The sequence below is a fragment of the Aedes aegypti genome, chromosome 2 (genome assembly GCF_002204515.2).
Source record: "Aedes aegypti strain LVP_AGWG chromosome 2, AaegL5.0 Primary Assembly, whole genome shotgun sequence".
NCBI classification, from domain to species: domain Eukaryota; kingdom Metazoa; phylum Arthropoda; class Insecta; order Diptera; family Culicidae; genus Aedes; species Aedes aegypti.
The window spans coordinates 218,125,976-218,149,517 of NC_035108.1; the positions used below are offsets into that span (position 1 = coordinate 218,125,976).

Here is a 23,542-nt window from a genome sequence, read left to right on the forward strand (position 1 = left end):
TTTTGTGATTTTGCATGTTTAGTGACATGAAATCATTGGGGGTCATTTTGTCCCACTTCCCCCTAATATGAAAATCTAAAATTTTGCAAAACATCATCTTTTATATAGAAGAACAATCCCTGAAAATTTCAGCCTGATCGGAGAACATCAATACAACTTCCCTTGGAAAGGGGGTTGCGGTTCTCGCGAACTGGCTCTTAAGGTTCATTTATGGACACAATTTTCAAATAAATGTTTAAACATGATATAGCCGTTATTTGAGCGGGAAAAATTGCTAAAGTAGTTGAAGTAACATGCTCTTTCGTGTTGTTGAATAAAAACAAGATTTTATCAAACATTTTAGGACCCAATTGAATGCGATCATCAATTTTCCTGAACCAAACAGTAGATGATGCTCTGTTGCTCATATGTTTGAGCTAAAAATCCCATATTAACTTCAATTCAAATGCGCCAGCTCATGGAACGACCAAATGAGCTGAATTTTTCAGAAAGGCTTCCTCTAACCTTAAGATATAATCCTGGGAGGTGCCCCGTGGAATCATACAACTTTATTTTTCTCCCATACTGAGCTGGGCCAGTCTAATGTTCAATGCCCAATAGTTATATTTTAATGCTTTAGATAAGTATTGTATCTGGTCATGTAAAAGAAACGAAGAACTTTGTTTGGAGATTACAGGCATGTCAAAAAATCGATCTAATCGTTTATTTTTTTATAAATCATAGTTATTTCACGTGAACACTAATCAAACCTATTTTGGCAACCTGTAGCTCAAAATTGTACGAGCTGGAATATTTCTGAGAGCGGTGTCAGATTCAGCCACCCCAAGTTTGATAGAGACACATGATTTGATCCTTAAGACACGTAAACGTGTTTTTTAGGCTGTTGTATTAGGCAAAAATTCTTGAAATCTACTATGTCCACTATAAGGGCGTTGTAAAAATAGATTAAGTTTTTATGGAGCTATATTATTTTACAAGTAGGAGATAATATAATAATATTATTTTGTTTGCTACTCAACACAAATTTAAAACAATTTACAGACAATTCAAACAAGCATAGTCGGTGACTATCGATTGAGAACCATTTGTGCAGGAACAGTTCCACATCAGTGCATTGCCACAGCCAGAAACACTGTCGAGCGTAAAGTGAGGGAAGGGGGAAAGCGTGCAGCGAAAAATACGCGAATATGAACAATAAGCAATATAAATATAGAACATCTACAATAGGGTGTCCCAAAAATAATATCAACGTCCAAGAACAATGTCTCATCGGCAAAAATTTGTAAAAAGTAAATTTTTAGATTGTTGTCCCTTCTCTATATATGGGTTCGTAAGAAAACGACTTGAAGACCAAATTGGCATATCTTTAACACGAATACATTACACTGCGGAACACGTTTTTGTCTCAAGCACCAAAATACCACTATTATCTTAATTTAGGTTTGCTGAATCCATTGCCGTTCTAAGAAATATCATAGCACGTCTAGTTTTTGAGATATTGACTGTTAAAAATGCAGAATTTTACTATTTCAGCCAACTTGCATGCAAGTTTGCCAGCTTGTATGACAATTTATTTGCTTAATTTGCCACAGAAATCAATCTTCATGTGTTAAACAATGCTTATCAACAAAGTTCATAATGTTTATGATACTTACAGGTTATTTTTTGATGGTTTAGAGAGGTATTGTATTTTCCCATATAAAAGAAACGAAGAATTATGTATGGAGACTGCAAGCATGTTGAAAAAATCGATTTCTTCAAAATTAAATCGTGCAATTCAAGCCAAATTTTATCTTAAATGAAAGTTGGAGTCATATTCTGCATGCTTGATAGATAAGTTAACTAAAAAGTTTGATAATTCATACGTTAAATTACATGTGAACATCAATGGAACCAGTGTTTTATACAACTTTGGCGACCTATCGCTCAAAATTGTAACGTGCTAGAGCATTTCTGAGAACGGCATCAGATTCAGCAACCCCAAATCATCTAGAGACACATAATTTGATCCTTGAGACACATAGAAATGTCATTTTTTACGCTGTGGTATCAGACGTTTCAAATTGAGCATCGTTTTCTAGGTACATTCACACAATGGGTGGTATAAATAAAAATCCCTTAATTTTACTATAAGTAGCATCTACTTAAAACCACATCCACAGAGTTGACTACACTTTTCTTATGGATAAAAAAAACCTTTCCAAAGTGTTATTTGTGTAAGATTTGCACAAATTCATTAAGGTGCTGTAATTCAGGATTGGTAGTGTATTTTTATATGCAGGATTTCTTGATGATTTTATATGATAGAATATCTGGGTAGTTTTCGGTTTTCGCCAACGGCAGTATTCAACGAATTTTGGAAGTTTAGCTTCAAATCTATGTCCTATAACGAGATCTTGAGATTACAACAATCAAACTAGAAACCACAAAATTCCAAGCATTTTTGAGACTAGTACTGAGATTCTGATGAAATTTCGGTACAATTCTTAGGCTCCCTATGTGTTTTCTTAACAGCATGTTGAAGTCAAGAAATTCAAAATATTTCTGTGATATTTTTTTAATCTTGTATTTCGACTCTTTGAAATCTTGTCATCTATTCAATCTGGAGGAAATACTGAAATCAAGGTGAAAATGTTGGGATTTTTATGGAAATTGTTGTGACTCAGATGGTAATCACGGTAAAATTCAATGAAGATCCTCCCTTAAATACCCATCGAAATTATAGACCGATGGGAACCCTCGAAATTATGAATACTCTAATCAATTTGACAAAATGCCTATCGGAATCCAGAAGATATTTACCGGCATTAACAAGATTTATAATCAAGATTTGCTTTGAAAACCCAATGGAACTAGAAATCAACGGAATCTTAAAGTTGTTTACCAGAATTTCAAGGATTGACTTCAGAATCCCAAAGATTTACACCAGAGTTCGCAGGAAACCGAAATCTTATAGATTCTTACAGAAATTTCATCTCAAAGAGACTCACAGAATTTCAAGATATTAATAACTAGAATCCCATTACCTCCAAAAGCATAGTTTTACCAGATTTCTAAATGGCTTTCAAAATTATAGAATTATCATAACAAATTCAGAATGCCTATCGGAATCCCAAAGATCCTAGGGTAGAAGCGCCGGTTTTGGCCATACGCCAGTTGTAGCCATAGTGGATTAAACAACGTTTTTGCATAGCCAATTAACATGAAACCTTCTGTGTTCAGTAGACATCATTCACATAATAGAGCTGATTGATTCAAATCATAAGAAAAACAATTCATTTTTCTTATAATCCATATCCATATCCATGGCGGAATCCGAACTGTTCATTGGCAAAAATTGAATTTTCGTTGATGTGGGCCATCATTCTGTTCAAAATAACCTTTTCAAAAATTTTACTGATGGAGGAAAGCAAACTGATTGGACGATAGCTAGAAGCTTTTGCAGCATTTTTGTCTGGTTTTAAAATTGGAACAACCTTAGCATTTTTCCATTTGTCAGGAAAATATGCTAATTGAAAACATTTGTTAAATATATCAACTAAGAATGATAAGCTACTTTCTGGAAGTTTCTTGATGAGGATATAGAAAATTCCATCATCGCCAGGAGCTTTCATATTTTTGAATTTTTTGATAATAGTTCTCACTTCTTTCAAATCAGTCTACTAGGTTTTTTTCAAAATTTTAGATAATTTCCAAAAGGGCTTAGAGCCAGGGTTCAAATGAGAATCTTCATTTTCAAATTTTTTGTTTCTTTATTGTGAAAATCGTTTTTTAATTTCTTTTTGCAGATCCTGCCATATAATTTTCATAGCAGGATCGCAAGTGCGTTGAAATTGCCTTCTCCTCACGTTTTTGAGACGGATTAAGAGTTTAAGATTATCGTCTATAATCACGGATTCAAATTTTACTTCACATTTTGGTATTGCAATGCGCCTGGCTTTAATAATGGAATTTGTTAAAGTTTCGAGAGCATTGTCAATATTAAGTTTTGTTTGTAAAGAAATGTTAACATCAAGATTACTATCAATATATGTCGGTTCGAAAATAATTGAAAGTGGAGCTGTTAGGATTGAGAATCGCTTCACGGGATATTTGAAATGTAATAGAGGCATGATCAGAATCAAAATCAGCATGAGTAACCTACAATCGTGACTAGAGTCGGTTAAGACCAAATCAATCGTAGAAGGGTTTCTAGCAGAGGAAAAACATGTAAGATTATCAGGGTATTGAATTGAGAAATATCCAGAAGAGCACTCATCAAATAAAGTTCTGCCGTTGGAATTACTTTGCGAATTATTCCATGACCGATGTTTGGCATTAAAGTCACCAATAAAAACATACTTAATGCGAGTCAATTTTCACAAGTCATTCTGGAGCAAATTAACTTGCTGTCCAGAGCATTGAAAAGACAAATAGGCAGCTATGAAAGTATATTTACCAAGCTGTGTTTTAACAGAAACACCTAAAGTTTCAAATGACAAAAAAGTTGTTATACGTCTATGAATGATGATTGCAACACTCCCACATGCTCCATCATGTCGGTCTTTACGATAAACACAAAATGTTGGATCTCTTTTCAGTTTGGATCCAGGTTTTAAATCAGTTTCAGTAATAACTGCTATTCTTCTTCTTCTTTCTGGCGTTACGTCCCCACTGGGACAGAGCCTGCTTCTCAGATTAGTGTTCTTATGAGCACTTCCACAGTTATTCACTGAGAGCTTACTATGCCAATGGCCATTTTTGCATGTGTATATCGTGTGGCAGATACGAAGATACACTATGCCCTGGGAAGTCGAGAAAATTTCCAACCCGAAAAGATCCTCGACCGGTGGGATTCGAACCCACGACCCTCAGCTTGGTCATGCTGAATAGCTGCGCGTTTACCGTTACGGCTATCTGGGCCCCTAAACTATATTGTGTAATTGCTATATGCACGTTATTAACTGTTAGAAAATTGAACAGCTTGTCCTCTTTACCACTCAAAAAAACGAGCATTCCAATTTTAAATATTTGAATTATTATTTGGATTTTACACCAACTTGGACTGCTTCAGTCATAGTGGTGGTTTTGAATACCCAGACAACCAGAACTCGCATAACAGTTTACGTAAAAAGTTGTTTACTCATACAAATTGCGTCACATCCGCACTAAATTGTGGTTGAAATCGTTTAATCGATGAGTTTCCTCGAATAAAACGCTATTTTACGAGTTAATATGTACATTTCGTTACGTTCCGTATACTCGTACAAAGTAATTCGGATCAATCCGTAGCAGCTGTCAAATAAATTTTGTTATCATAAATTAAGTCGCATAAGAGTATAGATTAGTTCGCAATAAAATCTACACACTCGCATTGCATGCTATGTTTCATCATATAAAATATGCACGTATATCGCCTCCACTTTTGTACGTATAGGGCTTTTTCACAACATCTTATACGTGAAACATTGCACATATAAGCATCGCATAACGCAAAAGATGATTTCATTTTGGATGTCTGGGTATTGCATCAATCATTAGATTCAATTGTTCAGTTGGAAAATTACAATCATCGGGAGACATATTACTTGTAGGTACATTATCTGATGATTTTTCGTTAGGATTTTCGGTAGACAAAGAGGCGGAATAGAATTTTCCTTTGGCGACAGTTTTTTTTTTTTTCATTTGATTTGAAACAATTAGAACGGTTGCTCGTAGTATGAAAAGGGGAGCAGTTCAAATTACCTGCTACGATATCGACATAGGATTTCCCTTGGGTAGATCCATGCGAAATTGAAAGATTCGAACGGCTACCCAACGGAACAAAATTAGTTTGTGAATGAGCATGATTATAATTCACCTGATGGGGATGATTCTCAATCAAGAGATCATTGACTGAAAAATGAGCATCGTTCGATACTCTACCAGGGAAATTCCAGAAACGATAAACATTTCCGTTCATCTGCCTAGCACGAGCCTTGACGACTCGCCTACGCGAAGGGCAAACCCAAAAGTTAGACTTATATTGGCCCCCGCAATTTGCGCACACAAACTTTTAGATATCATCATTCACAAGAGAGACGTCCTTAGCGTGAGAAGAACTTCCGCAAATCATGCATTTAGCATCCATGCAGCAATGTTTTGGTGACCCAACCCAGACAACCAGCATTCGCATAACGGTTTACGTGAAAAGTCGTTTATATATACACATTGCATCACACCCGCACTGCATGGTGGGTGAAATCGTTTGATCGATGAGTTTCCTCGCATTAAACGCTATTTTATGAGTTCATATGTACAATTCGTTTCGTCTCGTATACTTGTACAAAGTAAGTCGGATCAATCCGTAGCAGCTGTCACATCTATTTTGTTATGATAAATGAAGTCATATAAGAGTACAAATTAATTCGCAATAAAATTTGCACACTCGCATTGCATGCTGTTTTTCATCATATAAAATATGCACGTATATATATCGCCTCCACCTTCGTACGTATAAGGCCTTTTTGCAACATTTTAAACGTGTAACTTTGCACATATAAGCATCGTATGACGCATTCTGGTTGTCTGGGCAGTTTTCTGGAAATGTTCCCACGTCACACGGACATCGAACGTAAGTCTTACTTTTTCTGAAGCTTTAATATTATTTAGATATTTTTTGTTAAAGTGAACTAAATAATATTCTTGAGGAAGCCCTTTCCGAAGAATGCCAGATTGGGTTCTCTTTTTTCATAATGATTACTTGGACTGGGGAAAATCCAAATAAATCATTTATTCTATTTTTAATCTCTTCGGGTGACTTATAGCACTTGAGAGACCTTTCAAGACGACTTTGAACAAACGTTCAGTTTTGTCATTATAAATAAACAAATTGTGCTTCTTCTTTTCAAGATGTTTGGGAAGAAGTTCGCGACCTTTTAAAGTTTCCGGAAAAAAACGCGACAGACTGCCTTCTTTGCGATTCGGAAGGAAACCTTGATTCCTCTAATGGAGTTCGAGATCTCCTGCCTAAAAAACTGTCCACGATAGGCGGCACTCTTTGCTTCCTAACTTGAATAAAAGAGCCTAGGCTAGAGACCGCTTCGATTTGGTGTTCGAAAAACTTGTCTAGAGCATCGAACTGATTGCTCATTTCGATGCAATTATCAACATTATCTATTTCACCCTTGGAAGAAAGCGCGCATTTCGAAGACACGTCCTTTCTTCCATTTTTGCCACTTTTAGGGACAGTTTTAAATCTCACTTTTTTGGAAGGAAGTTGTGAATTCAGAGATTCACTCTTCCTTTTGTTTGTTGTTGCAACCAAGTTTAGTGAATAAAACGAAAGAAGACGTGACCTTCTAAGAGTTTTTTTTTCCAAGACGGTGTCCAAGAAGGATTACCACCGCGAGCTTTCGCTAGCGGATCCAACAATAAATCGAGGGCACGGGTCCAAACAAGGATCGTCAAGGGATCAATAGTAGAAAAATAGTACTGAAAAGTACTGTTTTAGTAGCACTGAAAAATGCCTTTTTTTTATTTTAGCACTGAGGGAGAAGTACTGTTTTGTTGCTTTAGGTAGTTTTTAAAAACTTCCAAGAGCAGAGATAATTCGTGTACGCACCGCACGAAGATACGATGCGCACTGTTTTCTTTTCTCAGCTTTATTCAACTCTTCATATGTTGTTGAACTTTGAGTACCATGACCCCACAGTTATGGATTAAATAGTGTGGAGTCCAACCTATAAAATTCAATAAAACGACATGGAAAACGTAAAATCGTAATTTAAAAGCATGAATTGAATCGTTTCAAATTCCCTGGCCACGATCACAGGGTTTGACGGTGACAAAGTAGAAGGTGCACCATAATAATACCCGTCTGTGAAACATATCACCTTCCCAATACTTTGGCACACCTCCAACGGTTCATGATTTATCATGAAACGGCTGCATTCAGGCGGAGGATCTGTTAATATGTTTCGGCATATTATCAGGTCCTCTTCGAACGGAGGGACCGCCAGGGCTCATTAGTTACTTATAAACCAGTGCTGGTTGTTTGATGTTTCAATTCGTTTACACGAGCTGTAGCATCCTTTGTACTAATCAGCAATGGTGGTTAAGTTTCGAAGCCAACGTGTGATCAATCGTTTTATAATGCAACATAAGAATGGGTGTTTGGTGGAACTGTGCGTTACACTCGTCGTTATTAAATTTAGTGATTGTGAAGGTGCTAATAATGATTTTATAATTAAATCTATAGTGATGAAAATTTGAAAATTAAGGTGAAGTGATTCTGATAGTTTTGTTAAAAATATAATAATAATGATGTGAACTCTACTAATTTAATAATGGCCATAATACATTGTGCAATCATTTTTCTGAATATAAACTTAATTGCCTAGTTCCTCAAACGTACATGATAAAAGTATTAATACATAATGACAGCGAGTGCAGAAGAATGGATCGAATTGATTTTTTTTAATGTAACTTTCTTGATCATAGTGCTAAATCGTAGTTTGAATAGTAATGACTACAGCAACAAAAATAATGATACATTTAAATTGAATATTTTTAAATTACTTAGTAATGCTAACAGATGGTAATGCTAACAGATTTATATGAAAATGGTGTGATGTGAAAAGTGATATAATAGAAAGTATATCTGAAGTGTATTACGAAAGTTGATGAGTGATAATCGGTGATATACGTGATAGTGTCGAAAATAAAAGTGACGATAGTGAGTGATGAAATGAAATGGGGAATGAGGACCTTTTAATAAAACTATTTCGTTCTTCACTTTAACCACTCTAGTAGCATTTCAGGCCTTATCATAGTTTGATAGTATTTTGAACTACTAGACTGCAAAACTACGGCAAGGGCTGATTGCTGCTAGCGTACACAGTGACCATTTGAGCAACATTGCTTAGGAACGTCTGTGTGATGAACGCAATAGAGGCTTATAAAAGCAAATGCTGGGAAGGAGCTTAGGGCAGATTAAGAGTGCCAGTACTACCCCTATCGCTACCGACAAAAAAAATGAATTGAATCGTTTCAAATTGAAACTTCGGTTAGTAAACTGTTTTGAGTGTAATATTTACATATGATTGCATAAAAATTCAAAATTGTATCGGTTTCTGAAGACCATATTATGGATCAATTTTCATATTATGGATCAAATTGTGCCATATTACGGATCAGTGTGCAAAATCAAAAGATTTTCAACTCAATGCATCAGTATTGCATGATTCGGCGAAAGTTAACAATGTATCACATATTACTGCAAAAAATAGCAGTGTTAGAGCTTGAAACAAGGGTAAAATGCCTTTTTTTTGTGATACTGCATTGTAGTAACTGAGAGATGTACTGTTTTCGCTCCACACCAAGTTTTCCACCAATTTTTATCTGCTAAAAATGAAATTTACAAACCTTGATGTTTTTTTTTAATTTTTATCCTTAGTGCTATTGTCTGAAAATATAGAATCCAGTGCTTAAAATGGCAGAAATCTACATTCATTGGGAGTGATCCATAATCGTGGTAAACAATCATTTCCTTGTCCATATTATGGATCACTAGTTAGAAGTGCTAATATTCGGTATTTAGAATCAACAATTAAGAAAAGTGTTTTCCAAAGATGAATTCATACTAAATCGAAGCAAACGAGCATGTTTAATGCTATAACATTTGAGTCAAATACACCGTTATTTAGCGGTTGAATTTTTTGCTTAACATTACAAATGGTAGAAGACAAATAGTATAACATGGGAAATATATGTTTTACGTCAACGTTTATGTTTTGAGCGAGTTATCCGATGTTGAACGTCAAAGTGATTCGTCACTGTGGGTGATCCATAACTGTGTGGGCATGGTATATGCTTCAAAATTATTATACCATGAAAAGAAAGTTATTTGCACTTACTATTTCATTTCTGACTAAACATCGTACCATAAGATTCTCAACTAGATTACAATTCAATTTTTGTTTTCGGTGGCGATAGGGGTAGGTAGTACTGGCACTCTTAATCTGCCCTAAGCTCCTTCCCAGCATTTGCTTTTATAAGCCTCTATTGCGTTCATCACACAGACGTTCCTAAGCAATGTTGCTCAAATGGTCACTGTGTACGCTAGCAGCAATCAGCCCTTGTCGTAGTTTTGCAGCCTAGTAGTTCAGACTACTATCATACTATGATGAGGCCTGAAATGCTACTAGAGTGGTTAAAGTGAAGAACGAAATAGTTTTATTAAAAGGTCCTCATTCCCCATTTCATTTCATCACTCACTATCGTCACTTTTATTTTCGACACTATCACGTTTATCACCGATTATCACTCATCAACTTTCGTAATACACTTCAGATATTCTTTCCATCACTTTTCACATCACACCATTTTCATATAAATTCATTGTTATGACCATTTACCATCTGTTAGTATTACTAAGTAATTAAAAGATATTCAATTTAAATGTTTCATTATTTTTGTTGTTGTAGAGTCATTACTATTCAAACTACAATTTAGCACTATCAACAAAGCTACAGTAAAACAAAATCACTTCGATCCATTCTTCTGCACTCGCTGTCATTATTAACACTTTTATCATGCATGTTTGAAGAACTAGGCAATAAAGTTTATATTCAGAGAAATGATTGCAAAATGTATTATGGCCTTTATTAAATTAGTAGAGTTCACATCATTATACATCATCATTATTATATTTTTAACAAAACTATCAGAATCACTTCCAATTTAATTTTCAAATTTTCATCACCATAGATTTTATTATAAAATCACTATTAGCTCCCTCACAATCACTAAATTTAATAACAACGAGTGTTACGCGCAGTCCCACCAAACACCCATCCTTATGTTGCATTATAAAACGATTGATCACACGTTAGCTTCGAAACTTAACAACCATTACTGATTAGTACAAAGGATGCTACAGCTCGTGGTAAACGAACTGAACCATCAACAACCAGCACTGGTTTATAAGTAACTAATGAGCCCTGGCGGTCCCTCCGTTCGAAGAGGACCTGATAATATGCCGAAACATATTAACAGATCCTCCGCCTGAATGCAGCCGTTTCATGATAAATCATGAACCGTTAGAGGTGTGCCAAAGTATTGGGAAGGTGATATGTTTCACAGACGGGTATTATTATGGTGCACCTTCTACTTTGGCACCGTCAAACCCTGTGATCGTGGCCAGGGTAGATTACAATTCAATTTGCAACATTAATAAAAGAAAACCTACCAAACTTTCACCAGCTTTACGATGCTTTCCCTTGCCGTAATCCATGCCAATGTGCCAAAAATGTGGGATAGAAGATACATCCATGCTATAAGCACGAACAGTATTTATTAACATAATAAAAATATCAAAGTTTTTTCAACAAAAAGTCAAGTCCCAATATCTGTACAAAATTATTTTCGTATTTTCGTAGTCTGCAAACGCATACGTCATTTTATCCGACCACGATGAACGATTATATGGATGAACTGACGTAAGCACCAGATCACTGTCATAGCAATCTGGTTTATAAACGGATAAACTATCCGTACAAACACTAGGCAAACTGGCTGTTTCTTCGGATAAGTTGGTGTATGTGTTCATATGTCAATCCGTTTACCTCTTATAATTTAAATATTTTAGAACAAATGAGTGCTGTTCGCATGTCCAACGAGTATATTATTGGGTAAAGAATGCATTTTTATCATATTGGCCCTCACGTCGACTATGCAAACATGGGCAGTATATTACTTAATATAAAACCTTGTCTGAACGTTGTATTGGCCATTGGAATCAATTATAACAAATTATCCAGACATTGCATCAAAATGTGGTTTTCGGCAAAGTTGCAGCTGAAAGCATTCCGCTTGAGCAAAAATTGTTTAATTTTCCATAAAATATTATGACGAGCAGTTAGAGGCTATAGTATAGCCTATAGTATTACTATAGTTTTCTATAGTAATTTCCATATGAACTTCATGCATGTGTACAATCAAATTTATTCGAAATCACGTTGAACTTTGGGGAAGATACACAATTCAATTTATGTCACGCTAAATTTGGTCTACTTAGACTCCTTCCCTCCACCCCTGTTTCATGAAAACATTTTGTAAGGCTTTGCCCCCCTTGGAGCGTGACATACTTTATGCATGACCCCTTGAAAAAAAAAATGACTTATCATAATTGACACCGTTCAAGCATAAGGGAGCAATCATTTTAAAATTTGCGCAGTCTAAGGGGTTATGCATAAATTATATCACATGAGGTACGTATTTATATAGGAATTTTAGAAATTTTTCATCAAAAATGATCATTTTTTATACATTGATCTGGCGGAACATCTAAACGATTTTTTTGATAATTCATTTGTTTTACAAAAATACTACGAATAAGCACATTTTTTATTCTATGGTTAAGAGCCTCGACTTTACGGGCATTGATTTTTTTTTTCTGGGGCACCCTAATCTACATGTTCTTGAGGCGTAACGACGTTTTTTTCCTTCTTTCAATAGATACATACCTACTTATATTCAGTTTTTGGGTTACTGTTTGTAAAGGGAAGAAACCCGAATAAGTACTATTTATAGATTTCCATGACCGAACAGAATGTTTCAACCCATGCTTTTCCAGCTACAAATCATCCAATCGACATAACTTACCACATCCTGAAATCCATCACAGCCATAGTGATAATAGTGATAGTTTCCCCGCATCAGATAGGTGCTTCCATCGGGTTTCGGTGGTTCCAAATTACTATGAACATTCAGTAGCAAATCCAGATTATCCATTTTCACACCTTTCCTTTTGGATAGTGACTCCTTAGGATCCCTCGATATCAGATTAAAAATTCTCAAAAATGAATGCACTCGAGGTCAGGTTCTCAAAACACCTGCAACGCTTAATGTGACAGTTCTGTTCCACTGCAAAAATCACGACCGAAATTTCACTGTGAAGAAGTCTAATATTCAGTGGTGATCTGTTCTCCTCGAAGATTCTTGCTAAACTGTTTCCCCGGAGTGATTTTCCTCTTTACTCTACACTCGACTTGGTCGAAAGATTCGCATGAAAACAAGTTGTTTACACAACACACACCTCTTCTCTTTTTTCTCCTACACTTCTGACAAGAGCTTCGGCTCTCTGTTACTGAATGGAGCTAAAAATAAAAACGGAAAACCTCGTCATCCACTTTTCCAATCACTCTGGTCTTCTTCGTTTGCTATGTAGCGTTTTCTTTCCTGGGAAAATGGAATCAAAACAAAACTGTTCAAAAATCACCCCGAGTGGCTAAACATGAATAAAGTCTGGTGTTGTCAAACTCACGGAAAAAACAGTAATGACGTTCGCGTAACGTTTTGCTGTGAAATAACGGTGATGTGTGTAAAAGCATGTCAAGATCTGAGAGAGACTCGCGAAGAGGAAAAATATCAACGTCATATGCAGCCCAGATTCCCCTCTCACGAAACGTCAAATGCAGCCCACCGTTTTTATGGCTGAAAAAGTGAAAAGTATTGTGTTCAAAGTAAACTGTTATTAAAAACCTCAGTCGGCGGAGCAGTTTTTTCCAAAGTTGCTGATAAATCTAAGCAGAAGATTAATTATTTCTAATGTCTGCTACGTTTGCTGGCATGAAATTTCACTCAAATGGCTATTTATGATTCGAAGTGATGCAAACTTAATCATTTTTTGCTGAGAGGTTCATGTGAGGATTTGAACAGCATGCGCATAATTGGTATGCGCATGCGCATAATTGGTATGCGCATGCGCATAATTGGTGGAATAAGAAAAAAACTCAGCAATCACAGAAAAAGAAGACCGTCTTCGCGAGTCTCGTCTCAGGTCAAGATAAATGCTGTGAGAATGAGCTTTCTTCAAAAGCCTTGCAAACTGTGTGACGCTTTCTGAGCGAGCTTTCTTGAGACGGGTGGTAACTTTTCACGTAGGAGATGTTGGGACAATGGCAGTCAGAACTAATGCGTATTTCAATCATGAAAATCTATGAAAATCATTCAATTAATATCAATCAATTTTAAATCGTGGTTGTTGTTGAAAGTCTACACTGATAAAATTCCTTATATTGCTGATATGTGCAGCATACATATTTTTTTGCAATGGATCATTGAAGGTAGTTCTTGCAAGTGCTCACCGCATCAAAACAAAGGCGCCACTGTATATGGGATTAAACATTGTGACAGCATTGCTGTTCTGTCAAACAATAGAAATATTATTCAAAACAAATCACGAACGATGATGCAATTTGTCAAGAATGACAAAATTCGAAGCAGTATTGAATAGCAAAAAGATTGTTATAACGAATGATTAGAAGGGAATACGTGGTGCCGTGATCCTCATCGCAATTCTCGCAATCCAGATGGTTTTCGGATTAACGGGTGATTAGTGATTATCTGAATCCACCGCAACGAACGAAAAAGTCTGAAACTCTCGCATTCTAACCAATCCGGAGACCGTCCGGATTGCACCGATTGCGATAAGAGTTGCGATACCGGGAAATACGAAATACATTGATTTTGAATGCTCTCAGGAATATATAATTCCATTAAATTTGTTTTTGCGATTATAGTTTTGGTTTTCGCCAAAATGTAGAATATATAATGCAGGTTAAACTACATGCAATGTATGCCATCACCCAGCATCCATAATGTTTTCCTTTATGTACGATTCTGAGCAGGGTAAATCAGAAGAGTAATGATGGAGCAGATGGGAATGTGACTGGATTCATCAAATAGTAGGAGATGGGAGAACATCGGGCCGCAGTCATTCAACAAAAAAAAACAACTTGGATGAGACAGAAATAGAAAGAAAAGTACATGAGATAAACAAACTTTTTTTCCTTTTGGACTCATTCATTTATTTCATAACGCTTAAATTGACCATTTCGGACACCCTCCCACCCCCTTGTAACGCTTTTTGTATGAATATTTTTCAGTTTTTGTATGGGCCGTAACATCGTTAGGACACCCACCCACCCCCTTCAGCGTTATGAAATTTGTGAATGGGCCCTTTTCCTCCGCCCAGGTGCTATAAAATTTTTGACATCTTTCACTTCAGAGACTCGGGACGAGTAGGCCGTTTATCAGCCGAATAATTCGCCAAAAGTGGCTTTTGAGCGGCCCTTAATCACGATATAGTTCCAATAAGCCCTGTTGACCATGCCTTTAAATCGACTATAGAACTGATTTGGCGATTTTTACGGCTTATTGGTTACTTGGGAATAGGGTCCTAAAGCCCTGTCTCAATTTTATTACCAAACGCTTAAGTTTAGGGCAGAAACACATGTTTACTCAATTTTTAAATGATTTTCATTGGTTTAAGCACAAAAAACATTTTTTTATGATTTTTAAGATTTTGTCACACCCCTTGGTTTAAACTCGAATTTTGGGTATATTTTGTTTTCCGTGTCCCTTCCGAAATGTCAGATAGGAACAACCCCAGTGTTAAAACTATATGCCCTGTGGCATTTTTGTCGAAAAAGTGAATGTCAAACAAGATCACAAGTGTCAAGGTTGATATTTGGAACCATTTTTGAAATTGAAGTTAAAAAATGATATAGCCGTTATTTGAGCGGGAAAACTTGCTAAAGTAGTTGCAAGAACATGCTCTTTCGTATTATTGAATAAAAACGAGAATTCATTAAACATTTTAGGACCCAATTGCTAGAATAAGATACATCCAAAAGCATCTAGAATATTCCACAGATTCATTTTAAATATACTCCAGAGTATTTGAAATGTCGAACGATTGTTGAAAGAATTCTGGATGAGTTTTTGGAGAAATTCGTTGGAAAAAATCTTAACAGATCTCACGAAAATGTCTGAGATGATTTCTGAAGCAACGGTTGTAGCAATCTTAGGCAATGTATAAAAATCCTTGTAAAATTCTTTGAAAAAAAAAAACTTTAAAAAAATACAATAACAGATTTAACAAAAAGTATTTGCAAGAAACCCAGAATCCCTTCTATGAATCTCTGGAATATTCCTCAAAAGCATTACTAGAAAAAGGTCTTGACAAACCTTTACAAGAGTTCCTAGAAGAAACTATGGAAGAAATCTAATAGAAATCTGAAGGAATCCATGGAGTATTTCGGATCGGATGGAATGATTGTAAAAGATTGATTAAGAAGTACAAAAATCTTCTGGGGGTTCATTCACAAATTTCATAACGCTAAAATTGGTAATGTTTGGCACCCACCCATGCCCTTGTAACGCATTTTGTATGTATATTATTTCTATTTTGTATGAAGTATAACATCTTGAGGACTTTACAAAGTCACAATTTTCATAACGCTGAAGGGCTGTCCTCGAATGTTACAGCTCATACAAAATTTGAAGGATTCCCATACAAATGGTGTTACAAGGGGTAGGTGGGTGTCAAAAAGTTCCATTTTTGGCGTTATGAAATTTGTGAATGTACCTTTAACGTTAGATAAACTCGAAAGAACCCAAATTTGGCTTACTCCATTGAACTTCGACGCTGGGTCGGTGCGTCTCTCTCTGTTTTTGACAACATTGCTGTTGCGAGAGAAGCAAAACAACCCAACCGTGGGTAAAAACTAAACCTAAAGTTTACCCAAATTTGAGTAAAAAGAACTTATTTTTTGGGTATTTTGATTTCTCCGTGTATTGCGAATCTTTACTTATATCCGCAGACTGTCCAACAAGTTGCGCGCCGGTGGCCCATGAGCCGAGTTGTGCGCCAGCCAAAAAGTAAATAAAGAAATGTCAAAATATTTCGCCTCGGAAGTGAATCACTTTTAGGGCTCGAGTCCTAAACTGGAGAGCGATCAGAATTGTTTTATCGATACAGAACATATGGAGTAAAAGTGGGTCCTAAAATGTTTGATAAAATCTTGTTTTTATTCAACAACACGAAAGAGCATGTTACTGCAACTACTTTAGCAATTTTTCCCGCTCAAATAACGGCTATATCATGTTTAAACATTTATTTGAAAATTGTGTCCATAAATGAACCTTAACACTTGAGATCATGTTTGACGTTCGCTTAGTTGACAAAAATACCACAGGGGTTTTAGTTTTAACACTGGGGTTGTTCCTATCTGACATTTAGGAAGGGACACGGAAAACAAAATACACCCAAAATTTGAGTTTAAGCCAAGGGGTGTGACAAAATCTAAAATAACATAAAAAAATGTTTTTCGGACTTAAACCAACGGAAAACATTGGAAATTTGAGTAAGCATGTGTTTTTGGTCTAAACTTAAGCGTTTGGCACTAAAATCGGGACAGGGCTTTAGGAGCCTATTGTTCGTACCTTCTTGTGTTTAAGTTGCAAGCGATTGAAATCGTTTTGACCGACCCACAACTCGGTGCATAATCGATCGGCGCGCAACTTATTTGGTGGTCTGCGCTTTTGAGAAAAGATTCGCAATGTGCCCAACTAGTACCAGACCATGGCGCGTAACATTCGAAGTAAAGAGGAAGTGATCGAAATGCTAAAAATTCTCGAGAAGCTCAATATGTCTACCAATGAAAGACTTGTCTTCCAACCTGGCATCCCTGCTCAGTTCATTTTTTTTTTCAGTGTATTAAAAAAGCACAAAAGTTTATATATATTTCACTGGTCCCGTGAAAAGGGCTTCCATAGATACACGCTAACATGGAAGTACCCATTAATGGGTACTTTCGTACCCATTTCCAACTAAAGTGGTTTAACTCACACGCTAACATGGAAGTACCCATTAATGGGTACTTTCGTACCCATTTCCAACTAAAGTGGTTTAACTCATTAAATGGGTACGGCCCATTTACTCTTTAAAGAGTATTCGGCCGAAACTTCAAAACATGGGTATTTTTCACTCTTGATTGGTTTCACAATAATGGGTAAAAAAACCTCTTTTTCATTCATTTCGCTCTGCATTGTTGAGTTTTTCACAAAATTTATTTAAAACGATCTCAAACTAATGTAAATGAAACAATCAATATTCATTATTTATCAGGATCGTGTAATGCTTTACGTTCTTTATTGGAGATCATTCAATGGACCATACAGCCAATATTTTACAGGACGCTTTCCTGATATTCTTCCTATCCACATCCAACCTCACACATTGAACATCGGCTCCCAAAATTGTCTGCGTCACAGCCATATTCGAATGTTGTATGCAGTATTCCTTCTAGAAAGAAAACTTTTCATTGTTCATAACGATCCTTTAATCAAACCAAAAATTACTTACCTTGAGAGATGTGTTTAATATTATTGCCCATTTACAAATAGTTACAGGAAAGAAAAATATTTATTTTACAAAAACAAACGCCACCGCACAGCCAATTGGGTCCTAAAATGTTTAATGAATTCTCGTTTTTATTCAATAATACGAAAGAGCATGTTCTTGCAACTACTTTAGCAAGTTTTCCCGCTCAAATAACGGCTATATCATTTTTTAACTTCAATTTCAAAAATGGTTCCAAATATCAACCTTGACACTTGTGATCTTGTTTGACATTCACTTTTTCGACAAAAATGCCACAGGGCATATAGTTTTAACACTGGGGTTGTTCCTATCTGACATTTCGGAAGGGACACGGAAAACAAAATATACCCAAAATTCGAGTTTAAACCAAGGGGTGTGACAAAATCTTAAAAATCATAAAAAAATGTTTTTTGTGCTTAAACCAATGAAAATCATTTAAAAATTGAGTAAACATGTGTTTCTGCCCTAAACTTAAGCGTTTGGTAATAAAATTGAGACAGGGGTTTAGGACCCTATTGGAAAATGGCGCTGCTGCTCTTCAAAGCAGCATGAGTATTATGTACCCATCATTAGTTATCGACTAGAAACTTCATTGAGGGGATTAAGTACCCTTTTTATGACATTTAAAAAATACCCTTTTTCTGACAACTCAGTACTGGTCATAAAAATGGGTACATGGAACCCATTAAATGGGTACTTCTGAGTTAGCGTGTAGCGTAACAATGTTTCTTGATTAGGATTAAATTTTGAACACAAAATTTCATGTTGTGTCGTATAATATTATTTAAAAACTAACGTTCTCGAGAATGTCTCATTAAATATTGATAGTTTTTTATCACCTTAATGGCCTATAGTTTAGAAATTTCTCATGACATGCATTCAAAATCAGAAGATTGTGAAATTGAAACAACATGTGCACCACAACTAGTGGATGCCCTCCTAAAGTTTCCGAGTTTCAGAGCAACAACAGCGACAAGCGAAGCAGCTTTCAGTCTAGTTGGAGATGCTCGCGTCGAAAGGTCGATCTTATTTCTCATCGCTGGCGTGCAGTTTTTTGTGTTTTTGAGATTTTTCATCAGTGATTATTGGTGTGTTTTATACGGTTTTTCGGGAATAAAAACCGAAGAATTAGTGGTAAAGCTACCGCACGTGAAGTTGAATTCATTAGGAGTGTTTTTTTACGTTCAACTAAGTTGGGGCTTTGATTGCATTGGATTCGAACGATTTTTCATCCAAGAGTGGAAAGTAAGCCGCATCAGCAGACATGTTTTCGTTTTCGGAAAATTTTCCGGTCCGAGAGGCAAAAATGGTGATGGTTACGTGAAAATCCGTGGTGGATGCTAACAAACTCGGATGCGTTGGTCGTTTGGGAAGCAGTGAGTCAAAGTTTTGGAACGTGTGCTATTGATTAAAGTGAAATAATTGGGATTCATAATTGCTAGACAAGCGGAGTGAAAATATAGGAGGAAAAAAAGTTGCACAAAAGAGTACGCCTGAAGAGTACGTATAGTTGTGTTGGTGCGTAAATGAATAAAGTTTTATGGTGTATGCGTGCGGCTAACGTGAGACAGGATAAAACGCAGGAAGACAAAAAGGATATCCAGTTTTATGTATACAAACACAACATACAGTGACAGAGGCAGTCAACAGCATAAGCATAAGCAGCAGCATAGACAAAGCAGGAGATCTGCCTTTTTGCCTATGTGCTGAAAAAGCAAAACGCGACGAGCGAAACCTGGTTCGGATCAAAGGTGGTCGTCACAGACGAATGGGAAAAGTGCAGCCGAAGTTGAGTCTCGACGAATGCGCCCACCGATAAAAAAGGTCTCTTGCGGTTGTGTGAGGTGAGTAGTGTGTATTTTTGGACAGGGAAAATTTGAAGGCCTAGGATTGGTATTTTATGGGATGAAATATTGCGCAAACTTTCTTATAATTTCAGTTCTTTAGAAGTGCCATCAAGTTAGTTCAATATTAACCAATAAAACACAAAGTAGGTTTATATGGAAATTAGTATAAAGAAATGTTCCAAACACGTTAGTACTGGAATGTAAGTACAAACTTATCATCCCATGGTGAAAACTCATTCTTCAAACCATAATAAAGGATGTTGCTGAAGAGAGCAATTATTCAAAATTTCTCCATAGTAATTTCCCTACAAACCTACATTGTCTTTGGGCCACCTTTAAATCACCACCGAAAAAGCTGAAAATTTCATAGAACACTATGTTTATGGTAAGGATGGTAAAGATATAGGAGATTCAATTTTAAAACTATTTTAATTTTTGAACCGTCCTATGTCGATATAGGTGTCCAGGACTGGTTGCTGGTCTCTTCTTAGAGACAGAAAAACCTTCAGAGATTATTACGTGACTACATTACAGGTTCTTTAAAAAAAAATCAAGGCTGGGTTAGCTTTTAAGCCAGACCGAGGATTCAGCCTTGACAAGTTAAGCTGTCAGGCAGCTCCAACACTCCACTGCACTGTGACGTCACGCATCAATTTTGACAGGTACTGGTCCTGTTGTTTACAGTTTGGACTTTTCTACTTTTTTCAAATCATTCTTAATTTCGTGAAAGTTTGCTGCGAGGAGAGGTCAAATCCACTGCAGATACCCACGAATCGTATTATTCTATCTTCCTACCGTGGAAAATCGTCACCATCATCATGCTGGTGATAGAAATGCGAAGATGAAAAAATTATGGAAAAAACGAAAGTCCGAAACGTAAACAACAGGACCAGCAGCTGTCAAATAAGTAAGGTTAGGCTCGTCATATGCAGCGCTCTACTGAAAACCACAAAAAAAATCTATCGCGTTGATTTTTTGGAGTCTATGTATTTGATAAACCACTTTTAACTGCAACTAGAAATATAAGATTGTAATAAACCTATACTAACCAACTTATAGGGGGATACGGGGCAGTATAGACACCCTAAGGAATTTGCCTATTTTGACTGTAAAAACATGAATATTATACTGTTTTTTATGTGCAGTCCGCTTTTTTAAGTTCTTGAGCATTTGTTAAACATGGTTGCATAATCAGGAAAAATATATTTATTGAAAACTTATTCATACAGACTCAAGTCAAAAAAGTATACAAACTTACTTTATCGATCCTACGTGTTTCGCAGACGAAAACACGTTTCGCTCTAAACCAACTTGATTTTTCACTTTTAGAACGTTTAATATCCGGATTTACAAAACGACGAAAGTAATATTTTCAACTTTCGCAACCTAACCATTACTTACGCCGCCCCGCGGTATGGAGAGACAAAGTGACTTAACCACGAATCAAAACAAAACACTACTTGAGCCGATTTTACACTGGTGGAAAAATGTCGCAAGTAACTGAATAAAATGGCTTATCATTTTGTCATAGAATTCTTGTGTGAAATAATAAGAACTTCATAGTTTTTTGACGCGAGCTCATTGTATGCTAAATTTAAGCAATGTAGGGTAACGGTCGTATTTTGGACCCCCTAAGGAAGTGATTTTAGTTTTTAGTCCCAATTAATTAATTGAACAGCGTAACCAAGTCAAAGAACATGCCAAAATGTAGAGGAAAACTTCTTTTACAAGATAATAATGCCCAAACGGTCATGTAGGATTCAGAAAACGTCGAAAATAATTGAATTGTGATGTACTACTTTTCATTATTTTGGACACACCAATACATTTTGAACCCTCAAAGTATATATTTTGGACCCTCGGTGTTTTTTATCGTTTGGCGACAAAGTCCACGACACTGGTTGTATAATATGCTTGCCATAGTCTAATCAATCGATTGACAATGGAAAACCGAAGAAATTCTACGCTTTTAGCCCAGAAATTTAGAAAAAGTTTTTGTTTACATTTGAAAATTTTCTGACGGCTTTAATTTCTGTGAGTAACGTGTTGTAACGGTTGTATGGATGGACTGATTAAATTAAATTAATTTCAGATAAAACAAACACATTTTCTATGTTCAAACGGTTGATGCAAGTACGGAATAGTCCTATCTTTCCAAATGGCATGCGAATTGAGTTGATCTTTCGATTCAAACTTGGAAATTTGCAGGAAAATGGACCAGGGGGTCCAAAATATATTGGTTACCCTACACGTCAAAAAAATGTTAAATAGGTGATTCATTTCAAAACAGTTTTAGAAGACAGGTTGTGATTCTTCTGAATTCTCGAAAACTTATTCAAACAGACTCAAGTCAAAAAAGTATACAAACTTACTTTATCGATTCTACGTGCTTCGCAGACGAAATTCTACACATTTTGCTCTAAACCAACTCGATTTTTCACTTTTAGAACGTTTACTTTCCGGAATTACAAAACGACGAAAGTAAGATTTTCAACTTTCGCTACCTAACCACTACTTTCGCCGCTCCGCTGTATGCAGAGACAAAGTGACTTAACCACGAATCAAAACAAAACACTACTTGAGCCGATTTTACACTGGTACAAAAACGTCGAAAGTAACTGAATAAATCGGCTTATCATATTGTAATAATTTTTTTGTGGGAAATAACAGGAACTCCCTAGTTTTTGAATGCGAGCTTATTGTATGCAAAATTTAAGCAATGTACACGGCGAAAAAATGTGAAAAGGTGATTCATTTTAAAACAGTTTTAGAAGACAGGTTGTGATTCTTCTGAATTAATTTTCTCAAAACTGTATGGAAGTTACTTACGTCGATTTGAAAAAGTATTCGAGATTTTGTTTTCAAAAAAAGGTTTAAATAAAGCTTATTTTTTGGTAGTCGCCATCAAGCTAGCGGGGCGAAGTGGACACCCCCATGGGGCAGTATGGACACCTCAATGTTTATAGGAAAATTGTCCTGCGATCGTTCTCAAAACCTCGGAAAATAAAGTACATATTCAGGAAACCATAGTGACAGGTCACTGTGCCACTGAAAATATGATTAAAATCAATTTACGACATTTTTCGTAGAGATGCTTTCAATATTGCCTCCAGGTTAGTTTTAATCAAGAATTGACGATTTTCAACCGATTTGTGGTTCCACTTCATAATTATTGCATTGAATGCTAAATATTTTTGGATAATTTTGTGTTTGAAGTTATATTTCTTCCTCTTTGAAGTGCCAGCTCTACTTTGACACCCGGTGTCCATATTGCCCCAACAGTATAAGAAATTTCCATATAAGTTTTTCAATGTCTTGAAGTATCAGAAAACAATCTACTATATTTTTGAATATAGCATAAATATCTGAAGAGCTTGTGAAAAAATGAGTAGTTAAAATTCGCAATGCGCCATCTTTTTGACCATTTATGGCCATCAATGGCAACCTTCCTGGATAGATAACTGTTTATAAATATTTCAAATTACTGCACTTCTCTACATTCTAC

General features: G+C 36.0%; 2 protein-coding genes and 1 long non-coding RNA gene across 13 annotated transcripts in view; 1 reads left to right on the top strand and 2 right to left on the bottom strand.

The window, feature by feature from the left end:
* LOC5575622 (probable Ufm1-specific protease 1) overlaps window positions 1–13,342 on the bottom strand; it is a 39,370-nt gene extending 26,028 nt beyond the window's left edge. Inside the window, exons 1-2 of one of the 3 annotated variants that reach the window (XM_021844005.1) lie at window positions 13,286–13,342; window positions 12,625–13,200 (exon numbers count right to left, since the gene is read on the bottom strand). In XM_021844005.1, the coding sequence (XP_021699697.1) occupies window positions 12,625–12,753 (129 nt within the window). In that variant the 5' untranslated portion in view covers window positions 12,754–13,200; window positions 13,286–13,342. Of the gene's footprint in view, window positions 1–12,624 lie in introns of all 3 variants that reach the window. The other 2 variants (XM_021844006.1, XM_001662060.2) reach the window with 2 other exon arrangements.
* Window positions 13,343–17,832: 4,490 nt separating this feature from the next.
* LOC110676377 lies at window positions 17,833–18,271 on the bottom strand. Its single transcript, XR_002500321.1, has 2 exons — window positions 18,173–18,271; window positions 17,833–18,112 (listed from the first exon to the last, which is right to left on the bottom strand). It is a non-coding gene; the product is annotated as an uncharacterized LOC110676377 (long non-coding RNA).
* Window positions 18,272–18,923: 652 nt separating this feature from the next.
* Window positions 18,924–23,542, top strand: part of LOC5575624 (putative uncharacterized protein DDB_G0277255) — a 221,699-nt gene continuing 217,080 nt past the window's right edge. For 5 of the 9 annotated variants that reach the window (XR_002500320.1, XM_021844008.1, XM_021844011.1 and 2 more), the window contains exon 1: window positions 18,925–20,034. The gene's annotated coding sequence lies outside the window, so the exon portion shown is untranslated. Of the gene's footprint in view, window positions 20,035–23,542 lie in introns of all 9 variants that reach the window. The other 4 variants (XM_021844013.1, XM_021844012.1, XM_021844014.1 and 1 more) reach the window with 2 other exon arrangements.